Below are 15,946 nucleotides of genomic sequence, written 5' to 3' on the forward strand. Positions count from 1 at the left end.
GTCCATGTATCATATTTATTACAGCTTGGCTAGCAGTAAGCACAGCCCTCCGTACACCTCAGCAGAATGTGTGCTGAGCTAGAGAGCCAAAGGTTATGTTTTCATAAAATATCAGAAAATAGTGCTGATACAGGAAATGTAGGATAGTCCACTGATATAAACAGCTTTTCAGCCTCCACTCAACTCCCACTCTTTTTAACCTCTCTCTCTGTGTGCCTCTCTCCTCAGGTCCAGACACTTACTTGGACGGAATAGACCACATTAAGTCTCAGTACGAGAACAAGAACAAGTCGCCCAGCAAAGAGGTCTACTCCCATGTGACCTGCGCTACAGACACCAACAACATCCAGTTTGTCTTTGATGCTGTCACTGATGTCATCATAGCAAATAACCTGCGGGGTTGTGGCCTCTACTGATGATTCTGTTAAATGTTAGCCAATGGATGAAGGACGTGTGACTTGTGTTTACCTACCAGTTTGTACCAGTTTGTAGGATATGTGGCCCATATCAGTGATGTCATCAGTTAAATAAGGGGTTTGGGCTGTGTTCGTGATGGTGCCATACTGCTTTACCGTAAGAATGAATTGATTGGTTGAGTGGTTGGTTGGTTAGTTGGTTGAGACTTCTTTTAATGTATTTGCGTTTCTCAGTTCCTCCTAAAGAAGAACTAACGGCAAATTCCAGTAACTTTGTGCATTTAATCGTACCGAGACGCCAAATATTTTGCTGGTGTGCTGCAAAATTTGAGCTGTCACTCCTCTCGTGCCTCAATCACATGAAGTGCCAATGTGAAAGTGAATATATTAGTATGTTTTTTTAACTAGTCAGGGTCAAATTCAGTTCACTCTCAGTTTACGTCAGAAAGATGAGCATGAGATATTAAACTGTCAACAAGGTTATGTCCAGCTTACTAATCATCAGCAAAACAAAAATGCATTTCTATATATTTTTGCAAAATAGCTTTTGTGCACACCTCCTTCTTTATGTTGTTTGTGTTTTGTGCGGCGCATTTGCACGGGATGAACAAAGTCTGTAGTTTACTCAAAATTTTTGACATTATCCCCCGGATATGATGTCGAGGCTCTGCGTAACAATCTGGAAAAAAGCAGAGAAAACAAAAACATCTTGGAAAAAATAAATTGGCCCCCAAATCACAGAGATGCGGATTCGCACAGGACTAATATTATCACATGACCTCTGTTTGGCGAAATATGATAGGTAATTTAGTAGGTGGAATCTTTACTTGGCATATTACGGACATGGCCGGTTCACATGGGATTAAGATCACAGACGACCTCTTTAATTATTACATGACTAGAGGTCCCCAGGTAATACTAGTCCCCTGCAAAAAGGGTTTTACACCATTATTAGATATATGTTACTGAAATAAAAATATACTTAAAAAAATAACATGTTATGGTAATTTGTTAGTTTTAATTATTTATTAAATAATTTCAGATTGTAATATTTTCTGTATTTTATCGTAGTCTTTATGTTTTTTATTTAGTCCTAATAATATGTCTAGTTATGATAATGTCTTATTCATTGCCCACTTTGTAGTTCCATATTAAACAGTGTGACAACTTGCTAATCATAATGATTCAACAAGTAGGACCAATTGATAACAGTATCCGTTCATCTCGCCTTGTCACGTCTCACGTCAGCGTCCATACAGCAAACATTTTCTAAGTCACATTTCTCTTTTTTTACTGCATTTTAAATTGATGTTACTTATGTTGACTAGTTCAGATCTTAAAGTCCCTATGTATGTGTAGAATTTGAACATTTCTGACCTTGGCAGCTCCTAGTGGTAGTAACAAAAAGACACTGTGGTAACACCCACAATGAGTGATTGTTCCAATTTTGACTAGGCTTGTCTCATTTTTCTACAATTAAAAACTCATGCCATTATACCATACATAATTTGAAAAATGTTATAATCACATACACATTTAAGAAGAAACTGAAATTATTAAAAAAATATATTTAATTTATATTTTGTAGAGTCATTTGACTTAAAGCATAGACATGGCCGTTGGCACTTCAGTAATATTGTCGAAAACTGTACAGCGTCAGTCATGGTTTGAGCGATCTCGGAACCCATCGGCTATTGGTCTGACGACGGTAAGCCTCCGGGGGCAATCTCCAATATTTCTGGGGTTCCACTGTAGCCAGCGGATAGCTGGGCCAAGACTTACTCCTCTGTGCACTGCTCATTGTTTACAGTCCGATTAGCAACTTGAGACACTATAATGGCGTTGGAGTTGAGAGATGACATCTACGACCAGGTTGTTTCACAAGCAGTCAGTTTACACTCAGTTAACAGTTTATTTTTAGCTAATTAAAAACAAAATCGTCGTCAGCCAGTGGGTTACAAGATTGCATTTTGACCAATGCGTTCCGCTTCTTTTCTCTCACACAGACCTGCATGCAACCAAAGCCCGCTCAAACGTGATTGGTCCATTCTACTCGGACTATAAACAGAAACCAGAACGCTTCCAATGCCAAAATCTTGTACCGTTGCCTACAGATTCTGCATTCATATGCAAATATCTATTTATAGAGATGATGGTTGCTTATCATTTTATTGTAAACTACCCAGCAAGAGTTCATTCAGCAGAACTGATTTGTGTGTTTCCTTGTTGCAAATGAATAGCGTCATCAGTGTTTTGGCCTTGGATGCTTTTCATTTGAGAGTAAATTAGCTTTTGTTATCTATAGAAAGATGTGATTAAAATTGTCTCTTTGTAATGTAATCTTTTGATCAAAGTTAGAAGAGGTAAGCAGTATAATTTGTTTTCCCCTTTACTTTAAATATAGTTATTTGAATTTATAGCAAGGAAGTTGCTATTTATTCTGCCATCATCCGTCATCCCTGTGGATGTCACCTCCGGTCGTATTTTAGGATTGATTTTACGAGCTCTCCTATTACAGCATTCATGGGTCCACTATAAAATCACTTTAAATGAAAAGCTACAAGAGGTAGTGTTCTGACTCAACCAGACTGTTCCCAGATAATGCTTCAAAGGAAGCATTGATTTTATGGGGCCCTGGGGCCGCATCCATTGTGTGGGGTTGTACAGTGTAATATCCCTATTGTACACCTATCTGCCTTAAAAAGCCAGAGGTTGGCTTTGAAAGATTGTGTGTTGGTAAGTACATATAGTCCGCTAGGACTAGACTGTCAACCTTGTGACTATTATTTCAGCCCCGATGTTTTGCTTGCTGCTCCAGAGTTCCATTTCTGCTGGACAGTAGTCGTCCCAGAGCTGCTGTAGGGTTGAGGTTGGATGTAGTGCACAGCTTAGTTGAACTGAAAAGTGGTGTGTGCAGTTTGTGTGAACAATTCAAATTTTGAGCCTTGACTTTAAAGCCAAAGAGATGCATTTAATACCAGGAAAATATCCTCAGCTCCTCCCTTCTCTCTTTATAAGCAACAGTTTACAGCAGAATATAGAAACAGAACTCTGCTTTACTGGTACGAGTGCTCTCTGGCAAACAGAGGTAGAGAGTTGCGTTATTGCTTCATTCCACTCTTCCCTCCACACTCGAAACTACGAGGGCGTGTCTTCACCCGCTGCTCAAAGCTGCCATTTTTTTAAAAAAACAGGTAGATGATGTCATCAGCTCTTCCTACCACATCTGTGCCAACTTTCCCTAATTAGAGAGCTGCCTAAGGCTGTTGATCAGCCTGCATCGTGTGTGTATCTGTCTGTGTATTTGTGTGTGTTTTACGATTGTATATAGTTACCTACATGTGTGTCTGTTGATAGTACAGGAAAGGTCAGTGTGTGTGTGTGTGTGTGTGTGTGTGCGTGCACGTGCCTGTATATGTTGTGTGAGAGACAACATCAGCCCATGGGGGGTTGTGTGTGGTGGAGTCAGTATCTGTGGATTAATTACCCAGAAGGCACCTGTCTACCCTTTCCACACATAGGCCCTTAACACACGTACATGTGCATACACACACACTGAAGACACAAACGCACCCATGGGACTTCAAAATGTCACCTTACTTGCCCGTGCCAAATAATACAACCATATCCAACCAAAGAGCCTCAGATGCTTTTTGGTTCTTTTGCCAAACATGAAGCCTGCTGCTGAAGGCTTTTGGTTTATAATCTTCTCCTTCGATTTATAACATTTTAATTATAGAAAGCGAAAGTAAAATGATCCGACTGCATCGCCTTTGGAGATATGACTTTAAATGTACATGAAACATCAAAAGGTATTGTCCTGAAATGATGTCAAAATAAGTCCACATAAAAGATTTCTATGAATTCACTTCTTTATTTCACTCAGCGGTTACATTGTGCAGGGAAAACCAGTTTTATTTGTAATTTGCATAGAAGCCAAACAAATATTTCACATCAACATGATGAGTATCTGTGCTTAGTGCTTAAATTTGGGGGTTATTTTAATTGCGCTACACAGAAAAGACAAAACAAACTATCTTACACTTGCATAGTAGAACTATGCCCTTGCACAATTAAATTAGAGTAATGTTCTAGCCCCCTTAATGCCCTGCCACTGTACACGTGTTTAATTCAGCATTTGTTGTATGAATAATTTGAGCATCATTCTCACTTAATGCAGGACTCCCCTCGCCTAAATCTGTTTGTTTTTATATATACATTAATGTCCCTATTTTTATGCTTGAAAGCCTAGAGAGTAGCCAGCAGTAGACATGTCGCTGTGGAACAATGGGCTGGTGAAATTTTCATCCACAGTAAGTTAGCAAGCTCCAATTCACATGCAGCTAAAAGGACATGCCTACATTTGTATTTGCCCTCGGGGTGGCTAAAGCAGCGTGCTGTACTGTTGGAGCTTTGTCTTCCATCTTCTTTCATGCCCGTGTTAACCTCAGGCAGTGCACAGAACGGGATGTATCCATGTTCCTGCTGTACAGATTATTCAGTGTCATATCAGATGCAGTTGAAAGTGAATTTAAAGGACCATAACTGTGCTTTTGCATGTTTAAATCAATTGCTACACATAACATATAGTAAACCATAGTATTTTTTTGGGTTAACCTTCAATTTATGCAGTATTGAAATCACCTTGCAGACAACTGAAATATCTTTTTTGTGTCAAAGTTCACCAAAATGTAACTTAGACACGTTTTTTTTTACTCGGCCTCTGTTAGAGAGTCCACTAATTGTTGTGGTTCCATTGGGATGAATTGATTTCGCTGTGAATTTAGCCATTTTAAATGCAGGTATCGTATACCAGGATATTTAGTAAATGGACCAAAACATTCCCGCTGTGCATTAAAAGTAACCACAACCACCTTTTCTTTGACATGAGTTATGGTATAAATGTGTAAAATTAGATTGGAGGAGAGAAGTTTGATTAAGGACTCTACTTGCATCTTTGGTAAACTGAACTCTCATTTCATTGATGAGGGCAGACATAAAATTAGAAAATTGTAGTCCTACAAGAGCCAATGTGTCTCACATCACATCACCTCTCTCGCAATTAAATTTCAAAGATGCTTTATTGACATGACTGTTTTGAAACACAGTATTGCCAAAGCACATTGTACAAGATGGTATAATAGCTATAGAGTGCTGCAGTCCACAAACCTGGAAATGAGTAAGCATTTTAGCACTTCCGGTTTCCTCGTCTGGACGTCAATGGGTTTTTTAGTTAGATGCCTGAAATAAGGTCTGTAGTTAACACAAGCTTAAGAAATTTTAACGTTTTGTTCTACGACATAAAATACATCAGGAAGTACACAACTCATGAATTAGTATTTTTTTATGTGTCTTAAAAAAGGCAGTTGCTAAAAAGTGGCTAAATGACACTACTAAACGTCATCACGCCGAAAACTAGTCCACCTTTACAGCCTCGTTGTGTATACTCGCGTTCGTGTGACCATGGTGTAGTTCGTTTATAGCCTAACGTTATCTTTTTACTTCTGGCGATTGCATTCACGCTTCAAAAATCATAAAAGTGGTGTTCATTTGTGAAGATTAACTTGCTGAACAAAACGTGTAAGTATCATAAACATTTGTTTGCCACAGAGCTTATTTTCTGCAATAATCCAAAACCCAATGGAAAAATCCCATTGACGTTTTGTCAAGGGAACCCAGGGCGATGCTAACTCCCTGGTTGGCCTACAAAAACACGTCATCCCTGCAGCACTCTATAATAGCTCTAAAACGACAGATGGAGAAGTGACATCAGCGGGCGAGGCTGAGAGTATAGTGGGTAACAGTTTATGTCCTGCTTCAGTCCCAACGATAAACTCCTGTTCCTACTCCCCGAAGATATTTGTGGGTAATGTAGTCTGACTTCATGCTAGAGAGTGTTTATGGGTAATAGTGTTGTTGTTTTTTTACGTGAATGGGTCTTACGTGAATAATACAATCAGTGGTTCATTCAGGTAACAAAGGTCCTAGTTGATCTGGGCAGCAGGTGGTGGCACAAAAGAAATGTTAGCACCATGTGCCAATTCAATTCCTTAGCAACATAAACAACTTCTTAAATCCCACAATGGCAGCCAAACGATTTTGACTTAATTTTGATCCCATGTTAGAGATAAAGGAGCTCCTGTGGTGTCTTTTTGCTGAGTTATTTATGCTTCAAATTTAGAAGGAGAGTTTTGCCTGTAAATGCTTTTGGGTAGTCTTATAATATGTTCCACTCGATAAAATGAGCACTAAAGCCTCTGCAGAGCCAGGGAGATCCTGCTCTACTGCTGGACTTGGAGAGGATTCAGGAAGCCGCAGGGCACAGGACCGTAATGAACTAGTGTAGAACTAAGGAGGCCGAGTATGAGCTGGTGAAAGCCCTTGCTCTCATCATGCTCTCAACCCTTACTGCTGCAACTTTTTCAGCCTTCAACCCTCCAACGTCCAAAATCATTTAACCCCCCTCTGTCAATACCAACCACCGTCCTTTCTATACTGTACAGATCACCTACAGCAAATTTACAAACCTGTTTATTGTGTATTTGCGTGTGTGTGTGTACAGTATGTATGAATGTGTGCGTGTAGTGTATTTTACTGAGCACTGTAAGTAAAATACATCTGCTGTAACTCCCTCACTGCTGTGATAATTTATTGAAAGTTGTATTTATACATACGAGAAATGGCAATAAAGCACCACCACTTGATACGTGTGATTATTTTCCTGACCTAATTATTTTGTTTCTGTGCTGTGTGTGTTTGTTGATTATTTTGTTCTCCTTCCCTCTCAATTTCTGTGTTTTCCTAAACTGATTATTTATTGTGAATGTTGGAAAGAATTCTCTGAACAGGAACCACTTTGCAAACCAACACCGCCACTGTTTCTTCTTCTTGTTGGTGTGTGTGTGTGTGTGTGTGTGTGTGTGTGTGTGTGTGTGTGTGTGTGTGTGTGTGTGTGTGTGTGTGTGTGTGTGTGTGTGTGTGTGTGTGTGTGTGTGTGTGTGTGTGTGTGTGTGTGTGTGTGTGTGACAAAGAAATCACTCCTCAGTCGGTATCTGTCTGACTGCATAACATGCATGCAGAAGATGCACAAGCAGAAAATGTTGATGACTGTATCTTCCCTTTCTACTCTCCGCTCTCCTTTGCTAAAGTTTTAATTGGAAAGAGAGAGAGGGGTGTGTGTTGTTGTCGACTTTGAACTCTGGCCATAACAATGATATTCTTTCTTCAGTTACTGTTTTAGATTGGTTGTAACTTTAACTTTTCTCTTCTTTCCTCTCTTTATCATCATCCATTATACTTTTCTCCCCGTCTTTTCTTTTTTTTCCCCTCCTTGTCATCTCTTTCTCCTCTCCTCCTCTTCCTTTCACCTGTTCCCTTAATCTCTAATCTCATCCTCCTTCTTTTGTTTCATTCTTTCCCATCCCTTTCTTTCTCCCCCTCTTCTTCTGTCCTCCTCCGCAGAATCGTATGCACGAGTCTCTGATGCTGTTCGACTCGATCTGCAACAACAAGTTCTTCATCGACACCTCCATCATTCTCTTCCTCAACAAGAAGGATCTGTTCGCAGAGAAGATCAAGAAGTCTGCACTCAGCATCTGCTTCCCCGAATACACAGGTACAAAAGAAAAAAGAATTGTTAGTTTTCCCAAGTTGCATGGGTGAGAAATAGCAGCTCCCAAAACACGTAAGCAGCGACGAAACCTGACAGGTGCACAGAATTTATTTCTTAGAGAACACAAAAAGCTGCTGCCAACCAGTGAAACTGAATCCAATTACGTAGGACAGAAAAAGAGCCTGATGTACCATAAATTGACTGATCAATATGCTAGGGTATAAAATTAGAAAAACATAACAAAAACACAGCTGTGATATTTCAGCTTAGCCCACATTACTGAGGAAAGAGGTTTACAGGGCTGTTCATCTGCAGACTAGTGCAAAATAGGACCACTATGACATACAGGTCAGTCAAAATGTATCTTTAGTGCAGTTTTAAAGGAATAGTTCTGCTGGAAAATACGCTTCTTCACTTTCTTGTTGAACGTTCGATGAGAAGGTTGATACCACTCTCATGCCTGTATGTTAAATATGTAGCTGGAGCCAGCAGCCGGTTAGCATAGCTTAGCATTAAGACTGGGAACAGGGGAAAATAGCTGTCCTGGCTCCGTCCAAAGGTAACAAAATACACCTACCAGCACCTCTGAAGTTCACTAATTAACCTGTTCTATCTTGTTTGTTTAATCCATACAAAACTAGAAAAACAACAATTCCAACAGAAAGTCTGACACATAACCCCCCCTGTATTTTTAGAAGTTTTTTGTAGGGATTACTTAACGACACATAACGTGTTAATTAATGAGTTTTAATTGTGTTGTTTGGAAGATTTTATTATGTGGATGGAGCCTAGGCTTGTTCCCCTTTCTTGTTCCTAGTCTTTATGCTAAGCTAAGCTAACTGGCTGTAGCTTGATATTTACCGTACAGACCGAAGACTGTTTATATAGATGGACGATGCGTCTTCACTTCCACCCACTGTAGCTGTAGCACTGTAGCACAAAAGTGAAGCCAAAATATCCCAGCTACGGGGGCTGCCGTCTTGAGATTTTGACGTCCTTTGGTGCCAGAGTCTGCGCAGAAGTGATCGGGGGGGCTTGAGCCGCGGTATTGAGGTCCCGCCCACACACCCACCCGAGCCAATCACAAGCCGAGCACAGCCGCTTGATAGCGTGAGCCACTTAGCTGCTACGTTATCACCACGGTAGCTGTTTGGCTAGAAAGACACATCAACTAACAATAATATCTCCATAACTACATTTATGATCAAACTGACACATGTTCTATTACACAGACTCGTGACGGTTATGGAAAGTTAAAGTTACATCTCCTCTCTCGTACATTTCCCGAGCCTCCGGCTGCACGACTACCTCCCTCAGAGCAGCTGTCAATCACAGCTGCCAAATTATGACGTCTCACCCACTTTTTACAGCATCAAATAACTAGTAGTAACCAAACTTATAAGAAAATTGAACACTTGAACAAACATCAGCGTGATAAGAACTACCTAAAATGACGGAAACCGTCTTTGGGAAAAATGTATTTGACGAGTACTTGGATTCTTGGATTTTTCCCATCCGCTAACATGGAGGAGGCGGGATTTATGACCTATACTGCAGCCAGCCACCAGGGGGCGATCAAGATGTTTTGGCTTCACTTTTGGGGGGCTGTCATGTCGTCCATCTTTATATACAGTCTATGGTTTCAGGAGGAAACAAATGAACATATTTCCCAACATGTCAAACTATCCCTTTGACTTAAAATCTTAAGTATTAAAACTGCCTGAAAGCCAATATTAAGAGGCTGAAATTTAGGTGATACTATATGTGTCAGGGGTAAAGAGAGGAGCACTAGTTTAAAAGAGATGATGTAAACGTATGAATGACTACCAGCTGTCCGATCTTAATGTGAGGCACAGTAGCTTTCTAAAAACCCCTCCTGTGTTTCTGGCCACTGATTGATACAGCAGATTATTTTGTTCTGCATTGTACCTCCAGAGCTGCGAGGACATTAACTGTCACTGAGTTGAAACCTTTCTGAGAGATGTGGCATTTTTTTAATCAAAGCAGCTGTTCACAGCATTGAGTCAGTTTGAATTATCAGGTGTTAGCAGGAGAGATAGCAGAAACCAAACGTTTGATGTCGCCTGATTGAAGAACGGTGAAATCCTCAGTTTGAAGAGCGCGATATGAAGATTTACTTTACTGTGTTTAAAAGGATAGCCGAGAAGTAGTGAGAGGAGACGGGAGAGAGAGAGGGAAGCAAACGAGAGGCTGAAATAGAAGCTGTGATGGGGAGAAAAAAGGAGGCAGAGTTGTTCATGTGGAGGTGAGAGTCAGATGTAGCCGTGGCAGTGAAAAGGAAGGGATTGGGAGTCAGAGAGCAGGAGACAGTCACGCTTGGTCAGCCATGAAGAGAGAAGAGAGGAGATGGCAAGTGAGAGCTGTCTCCTGCCCTCTTCACACACATGCAGCTCTCTCAGACACTCCTATTCGTTTCTGTCTCTCATGCTTTACTTATTTTCTAACTGCCTTGATAATCACAGTAAGTCTATCTGACATGTTGCATCTCTTTTCCCCTCCCCTTCCCATGAGAAGCCTTTGAGAATAATGTTTGAAACCTATGCAATAAAAGTAAACCAACTAGGGAATAGTATTATTATTATTATTATTATTATTATTATTATTATTATTATTATTAAGTAGTAGTATTAACCTCATGTCTTGTTCAATTTAAGAATTAAGAAGACATGGAAGGAACTTGTAACTGATCTAATAAGAGCTGCTCTGTAGACAGAGGTGGATGTTTGTCAAACTGCTGTGGAAGAAAGTCTCTCATTTTCTTCAGACTCTGCCGGTCCTTCATTCTGTACATTATATTAGAAATCTGCTCAGACATTTGCTGAAATGTCAGGCAGAAGATGGTCAGAAGCAGCCGATGTCAATGCCATGTCTGGTAAACTGGTCTTTCAAACTCAAATTTGCTTCTCCAGAGCCATCATCAGGGAGCGTCTCTGTGGTTTCTTCTCATTTGGCGTGAGAATGCAGAATGAGAGCCTGAAAGCAGGTGTCCCACACCAAAAACTGAAAGTTAGCAACCCTACTTAACAGTCATATTAATGTAATAATGGCTTTTCAAGGTGGTAATATAACTACAACAGTTATGCGGTCGTGTTAATAAGGTTTGGAAAGGCATCTTTCAGTACATAGTCTTCAGCATGCGAACACACAGGCGCGCACACACACATGCTAAAAATCCCAGAGGCCTGAGAAACAGGAGCAGAATTCCCGGGAAATATTGGGATCTCTGTTGGTGGCATTCAACCGTGGCGTAAAATCAATTCTATTGTATGAGAATTGCATCATCTGTGATTTTCTCCGTCTCCCTCTTCTCTCTCCAGGACCCAATACCTATGAGGACGCGGCAGCTTACATCCAAGCACAGTTCGAGAGCAAGAATCGCTCTCCAAATAAGGAAATCTACTGTCACTTGACCTGCGCCACGGATACAGGGAACATCCAGGTTGTGTTTGACGCCGTGACCGACATCATCATCGCCAACAACCTCCGAGGGTGTGGCTTGTACTGAGCGTACCCACACACCCCCGTAATGTCCTCCCCCCTTTTGTCCCCTCTTCTCTCTCGCCCCTCCTGTCCTCCGCCCCCCTCTGCGTTCCTGTTCCTTTGACACTGCTGTGGAAATGGTGATGATGACGATGATGATTCTGCTGATTATTTAAAGAAAAAAGAAAGAAAAATGCAACTAGGTACATATTAATAATGAGGATAATTAAAAAAAAAAAATAGGCATACATATATATAAATATATATATAAATATATATATATAATGTTTTTAGTTCTTGTCTCTTCTCTTCGCGCTCCGACTTCTCCTCCTGATGTTCTTTGGCCCACTGCCAAGCAAACAGATTTGTTTTAGTAGAAAACACGAAACCCTGAAGCCTTGAAAACTTCTTGAACAAAGTCAATGAAAGCCTCCGTTCCCCGTTCTACTCTTTTTCTTTCTCAGCTGTCTTTTGTTGTTAACAAAAACAAAACCTGTACTTTTTTTTGGCATATTTTTTTTTTATTATTATTACTATGGATATGACTTCTGTTTTATTTTTGTTGATCGTGTGTATATTTATTACATGAGTATCAGTCTGTACACTGATTTTTATTCACATTTTGCCTCACCTTGACACCTTTTATTTGTGTATTATTTTGTTTGTTTTTTTGCTATAGTAGTGATTATGTAATAACAATTTTTTGCGGAAATATGTGAAAATGTCGATAGCACTAAAAAACATCAGACGGGTCGGCGAAAACCTTAAAAGAAACACTCGAGACCTGCTGAAACTGACAACACTGATTTTAACATTAGTCTTTTGTTTACATTAGCCAAGACGTTTTAAGATGTTTGTTGTCAATTTCCTTTTTGTTTTTGAGTAAGTTGTATCATTTTACTCCCTGCGATGCGGTTTTCATCGACAGGAAGTGAGGCTTCCTGTTTCCCAAACCTGGCCTTAGCCATTCGCCAACCGCCAGTCATGGCCGAGCCTGAGAGCCAATAGGAAATGTGCTAAACGTCCTATCAGTGCCATGTAACAGAGGTACTGTACTGTAGATAGCTACGCTTTTAGAAGCAAGTACACAACGTTATGACTCTACCTTCCTCACTGTTATAACCTCTAGACCTACTAACATTCTCCATGTAAGGAAACTCACTCCTGGTTTGATAATGGTTGATTAATTTGTTAATTTATTTATTGATTGATCGCCTGTCCTACACATACCACTCTCTCTCTCTCTCTCTATCTCTATCTTCATTTACACACCACCACCATGCCTTTACTTCTCTCACCTTCATCCATCTCTCTTTCTTTTTGCATGGCGCCCTGCCGTCCTGGTCCCTCCTTTCTTTCCAACCCAACTCTCCCCTCCCTCCCTCCCTTCTCTCCTCCTCTTCCTCCTAAAACCCTGACACAGATAGCATGAGATACTCAAGCCTTTGTATAAAGAGACCAGTTAATTCATAAAACTTAAAAAAAAAAAAAAAAAAAAAAAAAAAAAAGCTTCACATAGATGCTGTCGAGATAATAAAAAAAAAAAAACATTCTAATAAAAATTGAAAAAGATAATTAAAAAAAGATGGAAAAAAGACGGATAGCAGCAAAAGGAGAGCAATGATTGGTTCCTGAATGGGACGGAGCGGGGTCAAATATAAAAAAAAATGTGAGAGTCAGCGTTTCATTTGGGAGGCTTTGAAGAAGAAGTGTAGATTTTGGAATTCTTGCAGTAACACGTAGAATTCAAACAGTCAAAAAAACGACAAAAACATCGACACCTATAATAATAAATAAAACTAATGAACTTGGGTATTACAATATCGACAACAACGATCACTATGATCCTGTAATATTCTCAAAAGATGATCTTTCTTGTGCTTTGTAGCTATGAAACTTTTTTTTTCTCTATATCCCACTTTTTTAAAATAAAGATGTTTTGCAAAGGGTTCCAGTTTGACAGCGAGCTGATGTGGAGCCATGACGATTTCAGACTGACCCCGTGTTGTTGTAATGCTCTGAACTGTGCCCCACCCCCTTCTCCTTTTACCGTTTTGCCTGTTTCCCTGCATTAGAACCGTGTCCTCACTTTAGCCTGACTCAGAACGATTAAATATAATATTATAACAATATCTATTTTTTATTATTTCTGAAAAAAATTAACCACTTTTTTGGGGAGAGCACGTTTCTCGCTGCGTCCGCTAGTTAGGGACGCCGCATGTTCACACATCAACGCTGTATAAAATCATGCTCCTTTCTTCTTCTTCTCTGTCTCTTTTCAGTTTGACACACACCTTCCAGGTCTACAATGAAAAGCACAGTTCTTACGTCTCACACACACACACTCGCTCGCACTCACACGAACGCACACACAATAAGTAGATTTGGAAATTTGTTATCTGTTCATACCTAATCTATGTTACTCCTCATCGATCTATCTATCCATCTATCTATATTGCCTCTCTTTCTTGCCTTCTTGATTTCTAGTTTTGAAAAGAGAAAACAACTGTGTATAATGACATGATATACCTGTTTCTTTGGCATTCTGTTCCTGTTACCTTCATTATTTTTTTTATTTTTACCTCCTCTTTGTTCTGTTCTTTACCCAGTGAATGCTTTTTTCTGTGCAGCTTTTTTTTCTCTCTCTCTCTCTCTCCCTCTACTCCTCTTTAGTGAATGGTTGTTATTTCATGTGGGATGTCCGTGCTGGAAAAACCAATCGAATGTAGTGTTTACATTAAAAAGCCACTGTTTTCATGACTACAAAAAAAACTTCTTGACTCTGAGTCATTCCATCACATCACTGTGTCCGTTTTTTTACCTTTGACTGTATTTAAGAAGTAGACGTAGTCATCGCGTAGTCACCCACTGGTTTGTGGACTGTCGTTTTGAAGCCTCAAGTTCTGCACAAGGCCTATTGAAGGAGGCCGGGTCACGCGTCATCAACGCGTCATATCTTTGGGGGTATAACACATGCGCAGTAAAATCTAGTCTGCCCTCGCCGAAATTGAGCCAATCGCAATGCACGACCGCAACTTACACTGCGCATGTGTTATACCCCACACCCCAAGTCCCATGTCCACCCGTGACCCAGCCTTCTTTCCATAGGCCTTGCTTCTGCATTTTGGCCATCGCCATCTTGGTTTTTGCAACCACAAGTGACACGAAAGGGTGGAGCTAAACACAACCGAACGCTGAATAAGACATTTTTAGGCAACCAAATCGTTACAATTACCTTTCGTAAGCTGAAAACAAACTGTGAAAGGGTTAAAGCTGTAGTTCAAACGGTATGAAAAGAATATTTGTCTCTCGCCGTTGACTACCGTACATATTTTTTCCGAACTAAGGTCCCATGGGGTCCACCGGAAGGGGATGGAGTTCTTCTTTTGCAACCAGTGCTGTCGCCTCCTGCTGGCTATTAGAAAGAATGCAAGTTTAAGGCACTTCCGCATTGCCTTGACTTCTCAGACCTCGGAGTCGCCCACTGGAGTGCCTTGGTATTCGAGTGGTTACAGTTCTACACTGTTCTCTGTCAAATAAAAGCAAAAATAAAATACAAAATCTTTCAAAAAACAAATAGGTAGATGCCAGTGTCGCAAATTATAGACTTAACACCCGGTAAAGTGCTCAGTCAGACGGCTCGCTAGCACCAAAAACTTAATAACACCTCTGTAAACAGCTTGCCTACAGAAATGTAAAACACTTTCGACAACTGGCAATAAAATCAGCACAGTGCCAGAGCTGAAACCAAACCAGCTTTGGGATTATTATTGGTACACACTGTGACACCAAATGAGACGGTGCTGATGATCTCTTTTAATTGTATTTTAATAAGCTCTCGCTGTTTACAGCTGGGCGTCCTGTAGCCAGCAGCAGACCTCCTGATACTGCTGCAGTCACAGAGGGAGAAAATTAATTAAATCAGGAGACAAAACTTACTATTGAGTTTGTAAAATATACCAGGCGAGTAACTTTTCAGCGACAACAGTTCCATCATAAATAGATGACATAGCCCATTGTTTTGCCTTTTTCTTACAGCTCTTGCGTTATCCTGAATGTGCACTGGGGATTATGTGTATGTTTCGATTATTACACCAAAAGTTGCAGTTTTTAATGCCATCTGGAATATAGTTAGTTTAAATGAGCCCAGGAGGTTTGACTAATCCACTATCACAGTGGCCGCATGTTCGAATTGGCTGTCATTCCCATCAGCTGTGATGACATTTTACTCACCAGCAATTTTTATTGCTAATTGGCGAGGCGGCAGCAACACTAGACACAGCTTTACAACCAATCATCCAAGCTGACAGACAACCAGGCGCAGTTTTACCCATGCTGGCGGTGTGAGTCTACAGAGAGCAATGTCTGTCTGTTGGCTCACCTCTTTGGTCCAGACTGAAATATCTCGAGCTGTTGG

General features: G+C 40.4%; 1 protein-coding gene across 2 annotated transcripts in view; it reads left to right on the forward strand.

Moving 5' to 3' along the window:
- LOC141765789 (guanine nucleotide-binding protein G(o) subunit alpha) overlaps positions 1-13,127 on the forward strand; it is a 113,276-nt gene extending 100,149 nt beyond the window's left edge. The window contains exons 7-8 of one of the 2 annotated variants that reach the window (XM_074632017.1): positions 7,878-8,031; positions 11,367-13,127. In XM_074632017.1, coding sequence (XP_074488118.1) covers positions 7,878-8,031; positions 11,367-11,554 — 342 coding nt within the window. In that variant the 3' untranslated portion in view covers positions 11,555-13,127. Of the gene's footprint in view, positions 1-228; positions 7,128-7,877; positions 8,032-11,366 lie in introns of those variants that run through there. The other variant, XM_074632018.1, reaches the window with a different exon arrangement.
- Positions 13,128-15,946: the final 2,819 nt, after the last annotated feature.

The sequence above is a fragment of the Sebastes fasciatus genome, chromosome 4 (assembly GCF_043250625.1).
Source record: "Sebastes fasciatus isolate fSebFas1 chromosome 4, fSebFas1.pri, whole genome shotgun sequence".
NCBI lineage: Eukaryota > Metazoa > Chordata > Actinopteri > Perciformes > Sebastidae > Sebastes > Sebastes fasciatus.